Source organism: Antechinus flavipes, chromosome 3 (genome assembly GCF_016432865.1).
Source record: "Antechinus flavipes isolate AdamAnt ecotype Samford, QLD, Australia chromosome 3, AdamAnt_v2, whole genome shotgun sequence".
Lineage (NCBI taxonomy): Eukaryota > Metazoa > Chordata > Mammalia > Dasyuromorphia > Dasyuridae > Antechinus > Antechinus flavipes.
In genome coordinates this window covers 434317474-434332781 of record NC_067400.1, presented here as the reverse complement: position 1 = coordinate 434332781, position 15308 = coordinate 434317474, and the positions used below count along the sequence as shown (strand labels likewise).

At 33.2% G+C, this 15308-nt stretch overlaps 1 protein-coding gene across 1 annotated transcript in view; it reads right to left on the bottom strand.

The window, feature by feature from the left end:
* The window catches only part of PLA2R1 (phospholipase A2 receptor 1), a 162595-nt gene that overhangs the window by 26065 nt on the left and 121222 nt on the right, over window positions 1-15308 (bottom strand). The window contains 7 exon segments of the mRNA XM_051986290.1: window positions 553-660; window positions 3774-3913; window positions 6137-6240; window positions 6518-6582; window positions 9505-9662; window positions 10400-10435; window positions 11492-11624. Of these exon segments, the coding sequence (XP_051842250.1) occupies window positions 553-660; window positions 3774-3913; window positions 6137-6240; window positions 6518-6582; window positions 9505-9662; window positions 10400-10435; window positions 11492-11624 (744 nt within the window).

The window sequence follows — 15308 nt, the reverse complement described above, 5'->3', positions numbered from 1 at the left end:
AGTGAACCTCACTAATACAATCATATAAATTTCTCTGAAAAAAATATTTCACAGTTACCTTGACCAAGATTTGTCAACGGGGTGTGGCAGTGGTATCTCATACTGTTTCTCCAAATTATGCCATACCATATTTTCTAATAGGTGGTGAGGCATTTTTATTTATAATGAAAACTAAGCCACAGGACAAAATATAATTTTTAAGTCACAATGAATAGTGTGAACATCTGTGTTGTTACTATGAATTGAAGATGTCTTCCTGTATTTTGAGTATCTCCTTCAAATAAAGTATTTTATTAAACAGAAGAGAATGTTAAAAAAAATTTTGAAACCAGTTAATGGCTGGATTACAAACTGTGTGATACATATTAACAATGAGTGAATCTAGAGATCTTAAGAACCATAAATAAAAAAGTAACAAAGGAAGAGTATAGTCTATCTAGAGAAAGGAATGATTAGAATAGTTTGGTGACCTCCTTCCCCACACAAAGGCTCCTAGTGTCTAAATGTAGGCCTTTGTTTCTGAAATAAAGCCCAGCTTGAAGCAGCAAGTACCTTAACACTTTTCTTTCTGGATGAATGCTAGTCAAGTTGCTTTTGTAAAGGATTTCCATTGGAATGTTTTGTACCATTAAAGAGGAGTTTTGTGGGCTCTCTGAAATGCTGGGAAAAGACACTGTCCAACCATTTCATGCCTCAGTTATCATATATATAAAGAACAAATAATCAATCAGTCTCCTAAGAGTCATTGGAAGAGAAACTGATAACCATAATTTCAAAGTATTGGAGAGGTATACAACATAGAGGAACTACTCTTCTTGGAGAAGAAAGTCCTATAATCATACCACAAAATTAGTCACTCATAAAGTCAGTTTTGAATTATTAGTGTAAAACTTTTACCTAAAATTATTAGGAGATAAAATTATGAAAGTAATTTATTTCTTTTGTTTAGTTTAGTTCTTCTAAAGAAGAAAAGTGGTCTTTTTAAATTAGTGGTCTTTGTGGAATATTTTGGACACATTTATCTCTGTTGCTTCAGAAATGCAGTATGTTCTTATAGTGGTAGAATTTTGTTTGGATTTGCTCCAAACAAATTAATGATGGGAGGCTAAAATTTTTCTCCTTTACCACTCTCTTCTGCAAATTTCAGCCTGGAAGAAAATGGCATAGGATAAATATCTTTTTGAAATTTTAGTTATGGACTTGGACTGAATGAAAAATGTCTGGTTAACTATGGTAACTGCTATGGCTTAAATTCAAGACTAATGCCTTTGTTACATGTAATTAGGGAAAATGTTATATGGAAAATGGGAAACAAAGTTAAAATGATTTAAACAAACAAAAAGAATAATGCCTCCCAAAATATTATCAATGGTTTGAAGAGAGTACAAAAGAAAGAATCCACAGTGAAAGACCCTCTATGGAAAACTTATGAGAGAAAATGGACGGGCTGCAAACTATATCTCTATGTGATATACTCACATAGATGAGATCACTAATCCATTTGAGAGCATCTTAAATATTTTTTAAAAGATAAGGTGTGAGTTAAATACTAAAAAATGGCTTGAACCAGTAGTATTGGGATAGACTTCTTTGACAAATATGTGATGTCAGGAAATTTAGTTTTGTTTCTTATTTTTTTCTACTTTTAAAGTCATACTTGGATTTTCTTCATCTATTTAGCATCTCAATTGTGTGAATCTGGGCAAGTTATTGAATTTCTGGCCGCCTCCATTTCCTCAGCTGTAAAATGGGAATAATAATAACACCAACCTCCCAAACTCTTTGTGACCCCACTTGGGGATTTCTTGGAAAAGATACTAGAGTGTTTTTTCATTTCTGTTATAGCTTATTTTACAGATGAGGAAACTGAGATAAACAGGGTTAAGTGACTTGCCCAGGGTCACACAGCAAGTAAGTATCTGAGACTGGATCTGAACTCAGGCCGATGAGCCTTCATGATTTCCAAGCCCAATGCTCTATCTGATGTACTGATATTGCACTTACATTCTCTACAAATTTGTTCTTTAATTACTCCAAATGTGCATCTTTGAGAAGGTACAGTTTTCTTACATAGGAATAAAAACAGGTTAACAATACACTAAGAAAAAATGAATCTTTGAACCAAAGAATTTGAGAGTTGTGAGATTCTTAGTGGTCATGTAATCCAACCTATACACAAAAGTAATCTTCTCTGCAATAAACTCATTTAAAGGCTACTGAGTTGCTCTTGAAGATCTCCAAATGAAGGAAAACCAATCTATGGATTCCATAGCTTTAATGGTTAGGAAGCTTTGTCCAACATCAAATCTTAATCCGCTTTTTTGAAATTTCCATGTTTCACTTCTGTTTTTGCTCTGAATGAACATAATTCTGCTTCCATATGTCTGTCCTTTAAATACTTGAAAATAACTACTAAATGCCTTCCTGATTCTTTTGTTCTCTAAGATTAACACGATCCATTCTTTCAATTGATCCTTAAGGTCTTTCATGATGCTATCATAGATGCCTCCATTTGAACACTGAAACTTTTCAGTATCTTTCTTAAATTGTGGTGTCTAGAACTGAGTCTAATACTGCAATGAAGTTTGATTAGGGCAGAGGATGGAACCATCACTTCTCTACTCTGGGAAGCTTTGTTCTTTAATATTACTTTTTTTTTTTTTTTTTTTTTTAGCTGCTAAATTGCATGTTGACTCATGTTGAGCTTGTAACCCACTAAAATGCTAACATCTTTTAGTTTGTAATTTTATGGTGTCAGCTGCTAAATTTTTTTATACTGTAACTTAAGCTGAATTTGTAGCTTAAAATGATAAGAATTGTTTAGCATGATGTTGTGGGTCATTGAGATCGTCCATATTGTCTAACAAACTTCTCTGTTCCACTGAGCTGGTTGGACCATGAGTATGACAATAATGGCTAGATTTGTAAAGTTAACAACAGAATAAAAATCAGAGAAAAGAACAGGATACTATTTCAATAGAGTGAAATATTTCAATTAATAGTATATAATCTGTTCATTTAATAGTATGGAAACCCTGGCATCATAACTAACTTGGAATTTCTTCTAAATGATCAAAATAACAAATAGTTAAATGAGTGTTACTCTTGGCATTCATGGTTAACAGCTTCCACCTAAGGCCCATAGAATGATTTATAAAAACTAGGCATGACAGAGGAGATAGAGGAAATATCCAGGAGTTAATTAAGCATAGTCTATGAAATCACAGCTCTAAGGTAACATAAGCTCTACTGGTAAATCTTTCTTTTATTTCAGTTTGCATGGAGATTCAATGCTTTGTGAGGCTTGAGACTGATCTGAACAATCAAAGACAATTATGTCTCAGTTCATAATGTGTTCACAACACGATAGCGGGCCCAGACACAGGAGACAAAGTAGAAATGGAAAACTGTGGCTGTATCCTGGAGGAATTTAGTTTTGCCTCAAGGTAAAACTCACATGTAAAAAATAACTGAAAAACAAGTTTACAGGAGCCCAAATGAATATATTAGCCATATTAACAGATTATATAAAGCTGAGAAGGTGCCCAAGAAGAGAGGAATAAATAGACTGCTGAATTCTCATCCTAAATATTAGCATGCAAGGAGGAACAAAAACCAAAAAAAATTATCAATTAGACTGAAAGCCAAAAATTAAGCTCCCATTTTCAACTCACAGTTTTTGATCTTGAAAGTCATTTTAATTTCTTTTTCACATTTCCAAAATGGAAATTCATTTTATAGTAACATAACTTAGCACTTGAAATCAGGTTTACCTTATAGTCAAAATACAGCCATCCTTTGGGACATAATCCATATTGTTTTGGTACATCTCTCTCTTTCTCTATAACCCAAATTTTTTTACGCTTACAAATACTGGACATAGGAACAGAGCAATCTTCATTACTCCAGAGTCCTTGGAGAGGGGAAAATTAAAAAAAAATAGAAAGGTCTTGAAAATAACATTGATTCAATCACCCTTTCGACAAATGCTATGACTGACTATAGCTTACTCATTCTTAATATTTATTTTTCATTCTGGCAACTGCAGTATAAATAATGACTCATCATATATTTTTCAAGCAATATTAGGTAACTAGGTGACACAATGAATGAACTCTGAGAGTAGTTTTGTATCTGGGGATTTTGCAAAGATAAAAAAAAAATGGCTGCCAAAAATGAGGACCCAGTTGACATCATATGAATATTTTGCTCATGAAGAATAGAGAATACAGTTATCCCTTCCACATTATGACTTTCCCCACTGTGGTTTCAATAGATTGTGGGTTAGAATAAGAAATTAATTTGGAATTTTTGGGGAATTTTGCAGAAGCCATAGAAAACATGCAAAGGCCAGCAGACAAACCAGAAAAAGTTTGGAAACTCAGGAATGCATAAAATATAAATACAGTATTAAATGATATGAACATATTTTATCTTACAATACTGTAATAATGTATATTATTATAACACTATAATAATGTATGTGAGGGGGTAAGGTCCAAAAATTTTTATGAGGTTTGTGCAGATCACAGAGGGCATCAAGCCCTTAACTCCTGTGATATGGAAGGGATAATGTAACAGTACTTTGTTATACTAACAATTTTGCTTAAGATATTTAGCTTTGACTAAAAATGAAATAAAATAAATAGAAGATTGCTTAATAACTTGAGAATTTTATGGTGAGAAAGTTTCTTAAAAAATAGTATGGAATATAACATTTAGCTTTACAATGGTGACATTTTAAAACTATTATTTGGATGTCTCCAAGAAGTTACAGAGAAACTGATATAGCAAAATATCAAACTTCTTAGCAAAAACTACTGGGCAACACACACACACATACACACAAACACATGCGTGTGCATACAAACACACAAACCTTCCCATTTCTGCTTGGCCACTTTGCCATTTGTAAGAAACAAGATTTTCTAGGTGGGCATTTTCATGAATTTTAAGAAGGATTTCTAAGCAGAGGATTAGATCTAACACAATACAGACTGCTTTGAAACTGAATTCCCCATGGACTGGTAGTGCCTGCCAATTGCACAGGGCAAGTTCACCACCCTAGTATCAGCAATGTGAGGCAGAAAGAATTCATAGTTTGAAATGGGAGACCTCATTCTTTTCTTGTTTAAATGAGCCTCTGTATTTCCATACTAGCTTTCCATAGACTATTGTGACACCTGCTGGTAAAAGCAAGCTGACTAATCACAAGGTCTTTCCTTTTCTAAAATTGGGGAGGAACCTCAAGCATCTTTCATCATGTGGATTTCTTTTCTTCTTCTGCTCCTGACATTTGGTCACGAGGTTAGCATAAAGCTGTATCCCTTTTCAGGGTCATGGAATGCTCCCATTTATTGATTAGAAAGTAGGAAATACTCTAAGAGCAATGCAGCTTCCAAACAATCTCAGGAAAGAGCCATGTAATTTGCCATGGAATCTAAATACGCCTGATGGCAATTATAGAAGCTGGCTTTGTCTTTCATTTTCTAAACAGTGGATGTTAACACTGCTAAGTTGGGGGATGAGTTATTTTTAATTAAGTGTGAATGCAAAATAATGATACAAGCAATAATAAAAAACAAATTGACAAGAAGTTTACACAGCCAAAACAAAGGCTCTTAAGGAAATAAAATGCAACACATGTTAAAATAAAGGATTGCTAAACACAAGATGCAAATGGCCACCCTACTAGGCCAAATAGTAGTTAACAAATAATAGTTAATGACAGACACTTAACAAGAGGATGTGGACACATTTTCTCAAATCCAATTTATCTTAAATGTGAACATTCAAGTAAACTCACAAAGGCTAAAGAAAACTCTAGCCAACTAATTTCCATCTACCAAGAATAATGAATGAAAAAGGATGCCAAAGGTCTGTTCCTTCAATGAGAAGACTCCAAAATGGATAATTTTTTTAAAACCCAGATTCATAGGAAGTTACCAAGTTGTAATTATGATCATATGGATAATAATATCAGTGTGTAGACTGATAAAGAAAAGCAAAATAATTTTTTGAGGAAAAATCTATCACTACCATTCCCCTACAATGCTGCTAATATAACAAAAATATTTCTTAACCTTCAAAGTATTAGTTTATGAAGAATATCCCTCAAAAGATAAGCAAAAAAGACCTGTTTGGGATGAGATGAAGCCACACCTCTGACTTTGATTATTCACAGATCTTTCTCCTTTATTATCCCAGTTCTGGTATATTAATGGTGAGCCATCTCTCCAGCTGCAACGAAATAACAAAACAAAGTCCATATTCCCTCTCTTATTCTGCATACACATTTTAACATTATCCATGGGATCAGGGGTAAAGTGGTGAATCAAGATCAGTTTGTTCCTTTTACTCGTAAAGGTACACAATGTCTTTTTTCCTGGGGAAAATAAGACTATAAGTAATAAATTATAATTGAGAGATGTTATGCACTGATCATACAGATTGGTATAATCATTCTGAAAATCAAGTCTGTCAATGAGAATTAAATACAATTAAATGCAAATCATACTGAAATCCATCATTAGGTCTTTCTTCACGGAGGCCAATCCACCAATTTTTATTATTCTTTGATAGCTGGCAAAACAAACAAACAAACAAACAAACAAAAAAAGGAAAAACAAAGTCAGTATTTATTTTTTCCTTTTTATTTTATCCAATTATCTAGAAAAAGACAGTATCTACCACTTCAAGAAAACTTGAACTTTTGTTACCTTAAAATATTTCCTATTCATAATGAAATAAAATAGTAAGCAATAACTATAAATAATCACAGATCTCTCCCCACTGCAAAAGAATCTTTAACAAATAAATTAGCATCCCATATTCAATGATAAAGTGTCCAACTCATTAAAAATATTAAAAAATGAAAGTACAAATCACATGAAGAGATAATAATTGACTTTCTCTTTTTATTGAAAAATTGTTTCTATTTTCTCAGGGATACTGACTGGTAAAAACTAAAAAAAACAACTCATGACATAAAGATCATTATTAAACAGTATTATCTTCTCCATTCAAACAGGTAAGAAAAACGAAAAAGTCCCCCTTACAAAGCTGATTCTTTTGTTTTTTACCAACTGACACTTATGTATTTGATGGATTTTATATCATTATTTCTTAACGGTTTAGATGCACAAATCTAAGCATACTAGAGCTTAAAATAAAAATAAATGTACTTCATTTCCAAAAAAATTTTAGTGTTAGAATTTTGACCCAGGAAATTGAAGCTCTCTCTTTCCCTATATTCTAAAACCCGAACACCCAATAACTTGACTTTTAGGGAGGGACATATAGAAAGTCAACATACAGGCATCACAAAATACAATCCAATAGGAACTTAGTACACTTATTAACAGATGGTTCATGTCACACATCTTTCTTTCAACAGCTCCTTTTTACATTTAGAGTATTAATGAGGATTTTTAAGTTAGTTTGAAAAATAAGTATTTACCAATCTACTCCCTGTTGTGCTTTTTTAATATAGCTTTTCAGTTGCTGAAAGAGTGAAAGATAAAAATAATGATTCACTTTTTTCTCTGGCTAAAAGGCTTATGAAAACATTAGAAAACATTTAGTTAAAACTGTTCCCTTTTTATTAGCCTTTTTGGAGGGGGTTTTGTCCTGTTTATATAATGGTTAGATCTGGTCACACAACTATATGTTCTTGTTTCTCAGTATTGTTATAATTCCAAGAACTATTTAAGTGGGAGGAGTATACAAATAAAGTTAAAAAACAATGCCAAGAAACAATTACCCTGCTTCTGCTTTCTGAGATGCTAAAGGTAAAAGGGAGAATCCCAAATGGGTTTTCTGTGTTTTAGTTCTTTCTCTAGGGAGAATGTGGCTCCATTTTATTTTACTACTCCAATAGGGATAAGCAAAATGAAGGATCTCTTTATTTTTGACCTTGCAACCAACCAATTTAAGTGGTCAAACACTTAAATTTAAAAAAAAAAAAAAAACAACAACCCTATTACTAACAGGAAAAAGATGCTTTAGGAAATTGAATGTGCCCATATACTTCCTAGCTAAAACCAGGCCATCTGGCTCCTCTTGGGACCTATCCCAATACTATACAATGCCTCTAATACTGGCAAGGGTTTGCAGCCAGTTGGTAGTTAGCTGAATATGCTAGATGCTGCAAGGTCAGTCTGGTCTCCAGATGGGAGGGTCAGAACCTGAGAAAATGGTACTAGCACTGTTAAATTCCTGGGACTTCCCAATCCAACTGGATTTTCCATTTATTTTTGCCAACCCCACTAATTGTGAGAATAGAGGTAGAGGAAGAAATTTATAGGCTCATGCAATCATATAATCCTGGGTTATGAGTTAGAAGGGCAAAAAGGGTCTTAGCGCTCTTTTAAGGTAATCCCCTTATATTAAAGAGGAGAAAAATCAAAACAAGATGTCATTGATGAAATGACTTCGCCAAAATCACAAAGCAGTAAGTGATAGAGCCAGGATTCAAATTCAGGTGCTGTGACTCTACATTCAGTACTGGCAAATTCAGTGTTCTTTCCAGTGTACCAAATTGAGTGGGAGGAGAGAATAAGGGGAAAGCATAAAGAATGATTGCCAGGAGGCTGTGAAAAGTCTTACAAGAAAGCTTGGGATGGAAGTGTGATGGCTATTCAAAACTCTTTTTCATTGCTGATCAGTATGGACGGTTTAATTTGCTTAGTTTTTTTGACCTGGATTGGTTTGCCCCTCATTATATTACCTAGTAAATCTCCTCTTCTGTAGGCTCCACATATTTGTCCTAGACTTAGTGAGGACACCCTACTTTCCGTTTAGCCCTCCTGACGTTTGACAGAATTCCAAAACATAAAGCCTCAATCTCCTTCACTGGCAGGGATTACTGGAATGACCCACCTTATATGGACAAGGTTTTATTCCTTGATCAACTATTATAAAGTACTATGAAAGTGCTGGATCTGGAAAGGATCCTGTAGGACCACCTAGTTTTTCCCTCTGTCTTTAGGCAGAAATATATGTAAACCATAGATAAAAGATGAGGCTTCATTTCATTTTCAAAGATCTCCAGAGACAAAATCCTTATTCCTGTTCAACAAGTCTCATGTTCTTTTCCCCAGCCAGTTCAAGTTCTTAATCCTATGGCTTAAGCCCATTATTTTTCTGTCCTTAGTGGAGAAGGGGAATTGCTAATTACCATCTGCTGTACATGAAATCTGTATAACTTGAAAGAAGGAAAACAGGTGATTTTAATTAAAGAATAAACTTTGCAAAAGTAAAATCCCTGCTTCTTTTGCAACATTCCTGCTAATCAAGAAGGAAGCAAAATGAAATGAATGACATCCATATGCCAATGTCAATTGTTTCACCTCAATATCTCTAATAGAAGATTAAAAATATGGTCATGTTTTCTAGAAAGCTTTAAAGGTCTGAAATCAACATGAAAATGTCTCAGAAGAATATGGAGGGAGCTAATGTTTGAAATATTCAAGATTTTTTTGTATAGAAATTATATTTGATTACCATTTTTATTCTGCTGTGGATAAATTCTTGTTCAAGTGCAGAATGAATGGTGAGTATATCACTGCGGAGCCAACCACAGACAAACTCAAAACTCATCCACTCAGAAGGATCACTATGAAAAAGGTATTCAGTCCCTTGATGAAAAAGCCATGGTTCATCTAAAATATAAATTTTAAAAATCACGTCAAAAGATGTATTGTATACTTAAAAGAAGGCATAATCAGATTGACTTTAAAATTTGTCAAAATTTTCTCTCTTTTAAATACTTAAACTGATCATTTTCCTGAAAAAATGTTTTGTTGATATTTAAAAGTTTTACATCAAGCCATTTCTGGATTAGCTCCCTGCTTGCCTTGAAATTAATCCTCCATTTTAATAATTAAAAGCAGGCCAAAACAACCAACAGACTATACTTCAAAATTTAGGTAGCAATTCTTTTCTGGTAGTTGCCCATCCCTTACCTAAAGCAGTGAGGTGTATTTCACTGTTCTCTGGGATTAAAATTAGACATTATTTATTTAGAATTATTTAGAATTGGTGTAATAGCATTTCAATAGCATTTTCTGACAGCAGCTTTGAAAGGAATTTAGTCCCATTTTTATAGATGGAGAAACTGCAACTTCCTAGTAGTAAAAACACTTGCCAAGATCATCAAGCCAGGACTTAAATCCAAATCTTCTACCTCTAAGCCCAGTGCTCATTTTACAAACCATTTCTTGTTTTTAAATCACAAATCATAAAAAATGGAAATAAATTATATAATTTCCTAGGAACACTTAACTACATCACTGACTTTAAATGTGCTTTTTTTTAGAATGGTAAAAAAAGAAGTTCTGATAATGACAGAAATGGAATAATCCATAACAAAATGAAGATCTGTCAAATAATGGCTTACCATGCTTGTACCAATTTGGGATCTTTGGCTTAACATCTACAAAGAAAAAAAATGATATATAAATAAAAACAAGCTAATTAATTGAATATTTTCTCAGAAGAGGCTTTTTATCTAAAACAGTTTAAACTTAAAAATAATACTTTTCATTTCAATTTGAAAATGCTTAATTAATTAATTAATGGAAACAATTTGTGATACTTGATATAATATATATGTGTGTGTGCATGTGTATGTGTATATATATCTGACAATATACACATATATGTAAATATATGGGTAAAACATTGCATATTCGTAAAAATGCTACTTATTATACCCACTAACCATGTAGACATATTAAATGCAAAAATGCCAACATGACATATTTTTAAAATTATATCTGAATTAGTGTGAATTTATCTGGTGAAGTAGGTGCATTATTTGAATTTGCATTCTATATATATATCCATTGAGTCAGAATCAATCTCTATATTTTACATAATTATAATTGTCAATAGTACTCATTTACTATCAGTAGTATTCATTTTAAATAGGCAGCCAGTGAAACGAATTTATCATTTGTACTATTGAAATCTAACCATACCTGCAGAGGCCATAATTCTGCAATTACAGCAGAATATTTTGATAACTTTCATTAATAATTGAATTCTTAAAATACCTGGTAGCATCTTTTCTCATTTTCTTTTAACACTCAAGAAGTTATCATGCCTGCTTTTTTAAAGATATACAGTGCAATTAATTAAACCTATTCAGTGGACAATGTATTGTTGAGGTTTCTTTGTTTTTGGTCTGAACTTGTAATTTTGTCAGTGTAGGGAAGTTCCTGCACTGGTGCAGACTGAACATTAGTTTATCACTTGTGGACTTAATTGCCTGGAAAACTGAGAAATTAAATTATTTGCCACATATGTGTAAGAGGCAGGTTTTGTTAAAGCCTGGACTTCTAGCATTGAGGAAGACTCTCCATCCACTAACCCACATTACCTCTTGGCTGATGGATACATAAAGCTTATATATGTTAGTTCCATATCCTTGGGGAAGAATACAAAAATCCACCACATACAAACCGACTTAAGCTCTTTATATTTTTACCTCTTGGTATTTTACATATCCATTCCCGTTTGGAACCACACATCAGGGGCAACAAAGTTTTGTTTGCCAAGTACACAGCACAATTTCTCGCATCTTCTCCCAAATAAGTATTTTCTAAAAATGAAGCGATAACCTGTAGCAAAGAAGGTCATTACTCCTCAATAGTAATCCTAAACAAGAGTTTTTAAAGCTTTTTTTCCCTTATAAGAACCATCCCTAGCAATAGTCATTATTATTATTATTTTTTTTTTTGGAGAGACATTCAGAAATGCTGGTTTAAAGTTTCAATTAAAATCTGCTGTTCCCATTGTGGAGAAGCTACTTAGCAAACTAGACACGTCTTCTAAAGGAGCCTAGTGGCCAGATTTTTTGCCTTTTCTAGAAGTTGCAAATAAAAATAAGTTTCGTGAGTCTGTGTGTGTGTTTTAAAAACTTTTAGGATTATGTTGCATGGACACAATTGGTTATAGCCTTGGGATTCCTAGTAGTTTTTGCAAGAACCTCAAGGTGTTGTCAGATTTGAGTAATACTGTTGATGTAAAGCTCTTTGGGGCAAAGCCCAAGATTTTATGCTACTAATATCTCCTTTCTAACATCTAGGTAGTTTTAATCTTGAAAATATATAACACTTTCCCAAGAGAGATCATATAACCTAGAAATGAAGAAAAAATCCTCAATAATTTCCCCATACAACTATGAAATGACAAGATTCCATTATCTTGTCAAAACAGGAGATGGTCTCTAGGTAAAAGACATACAAAATTATTGATAGTTGGTAGTACAAATGGTTTTTAGCCAAAAGGCCATTTGCTGACTGAGGTAAGAAATGATTAAGATGGAACCCTAAGATCACACATTTTCCATTCCCATATATAAAACAATTCACCAATTTAAAAAATGATAGATGTTTAGAGAATGTGCATTTTGTAGTTCATTGTGCCCGGAGAGAAGTGGTAGGGATGTAAGTCTATAGCTATATCTTTTTTAATCTCATTTACTTTGTGTAAAATATTTTACTTAACTTTGCCTGAATTACTTAATGTGCTTATTTTGTTTAAACAAAAGTGCTATATAATAACAACATTAAGTTTTACTGTCCTCATAACAAATATAAACAAAATGAACAAAATTTTCTCTGAATTACTTAATTTGTTTATTTTATTTAAACAAAACAGTACTATGTAATAACAACATTAAGTTTTACTGTCTTCATAACAATACCACACCATGGGTAATGAAATTAATGTTAGAGGTATGAGCAGTGAACAGAAGAAGCCTTTGCTTTGATGTCTGAAGATTTGAGTTCAAATTTTGCCTCAAGTGTTGATTATCTGTTTAACTGTGAATAAACCTCAGTCTCTTATCTGAAAAATAAGGGATTGTATTAAGTGACTCTTCATTTACCTTTTTGCTCAGATTTTATTTTACTATAATATTTTTATTTTCCCCAGTTACATGTAAAACATTATTTTACATTTGTTTTTAAAATTTTGAGTTCCAGATTCTTCTCCCTTCCTTTCCCCCTTACATTGATTGACCCATGTGAAGTTGTGCAAAACATTTCCATAAAAGTCATGTTGCAAAAGAAAATACAGATCTCCCTCCCCCCCAAAAAATAACCTCAAGAAAAAAAAGTTTTTAAAAATATACACTTCAGTCTATGTTCAGAAACAATCAGTTTTTTCTCTGGATTTAGGTAGCATTTTTCATTATAAGTCCTTCAGAGTAGTCTTGGATCATGGTATTGCTGAAAATAGCCAAGTTATTCATAGCTTTATCTCACAACTTTACTATTATTATGTACACAGTATATTTCACTTTGCTTGAGCTCATGGAGGTTTTTCTGATTTGCTCAGATTTTATGCTCTCCATTCTTCAGTTTTATAAACTGAGGCTCAGAGAGAATAAATGTCCACAACAAGTAAAAGCATTGGGATTTAAATCCAAGTCTTCCAATACTGTTCAGTATTGTATTCACTATACTATACTACCTTTCGCTCTACATTTTCCAAATATTTCATCAGCACTCAGTATTTAATTGTGTTGTGTGTCCTTTCATATAGTTCTCATGTATACATTATATTGCCTTGTTGCAACCATTCCAAGCTTTAGCTGGGTCTTCTAAATGACTCTAGCACAGATGAAAAATCTTGAAGGATACTGGTGGTGATGACTTTTGCAACCCTATAAAATAAACACATAGCTAAAATTTCCATGTTTAAAAAGTTATGAGTGATTTTGATTTCAGATAACTGAGAGTTAATATAATCTCCCAATCTAAAAGAGGTTACGTTTCAGGCTCATCAGCAACATCTAAGATAAAGAATAGGAACACCCAGGGAAAGCTTGGTGTAAGCTTTCTAAAAAAGAAGATGAATTAGGTTTAAAGGATGTCAGGAAATACCATAAAATTTCATTGGGAAGGAATCTCCCGGAATATATTATCCAAAGTGTATCTGATCAAAAAGCCCCCAAATGATATTCTCAACAAGGTTCATCTTTACCTAAAGATCTCTAGTGAAGAACAACCCACTACTTGATAAGTTAACTCATTTCATTTTTGGACAGCTCTAAGAGTTCAGAACTATATTTGATTCTTATCATTTGTGGTATTTATGTTCTAAGTCACTAAGAACAATGATTTAATGAATACTGAACCATTGCTCCTACCTGAAGTATAGAGTTAGTTTTCTACAGGGCTCTGGTGCCAACAATTACTTTGAGCATTTTCTGGAGTAACCTCACATACAGATTGATGAATTTTACTCTTCCTCTTATTAGTCTTCTCCTTCTCCTCCTTCTTCATTGATGTACTGAATTATTGATTGATTAACATTAAATTCATGGGCAACAGGACTATAATTTATGCCTGAACAAAACTTATCTAACAAACATATTTTTTCTGTAAGGCATAGCATCCCCTTCTTATTCTTAAGAACACTAGATAGCACTTCCACCCTATGTTTAGGGGTCACTTTAAACAGTGAAATTACCACCAACAAAAAAACCCACAAAAATGTGACACTAAAAGACTGAAAAGGCCATTTGTTTACAAAATGAAATCTGAGACAAGAATGCAGAATGTCTCATTTAATCTCAGCTGAGAACTTGCCCATTGGACAATTCAAAATTTTTGCATGTCTGTTTGTGTCCGCAAATGATCACAAAAGTGCTGCAAGTGTTGATTTTGGATTTAGAAATAAATTTTAAGTGAAAGGGTGAATTTGCAAATATGGAATTAGTGAATAATGAGGATTGCATGCATTTCCTTAAGGAGCCTTAATACTACTCTTAATAATTCCTCTCCTTTGCTCCTCCTCCTTCTTCCCTCTGCAATAAAACAGAACATGAATAGTATTCTTCTTCCATAAAAGAGCCCTTCAATGATCTGTGAGCTACATCTATCATTTAGTATGGAACTCCAATGTTCAAGCCTGGGGGATCCCAACTAACAGGTGAGTTGGTTTTTTGTGCACTCCAAGGCTTCTAATATTCATTGAAATTTTCTAAGCATGGTTGCATAATTGTCTTGCCTGTTTATATGTTTGGCCTTGGTCTCAGAGAAAAACCCAAGAGGAAACGTTGTAGGCTAAACTAAATTTTAGTATTCTTATCTTTTCCTAACACATTTAGGTTTGGGATCTCTGAATTTATCCATAGAATAAAAGAATAGGTCAGGGGAGATTTGGCTAGCACCACCACATTATCAGCCTGCCACATTTATACCAATGTTCAGTAGGCAAATGAAGAAGTTCTAGCATCATCTGTCTTAGAGTAATTGTTCACTATTTTCAGTCCTGTCCAACTCTCTGTGACC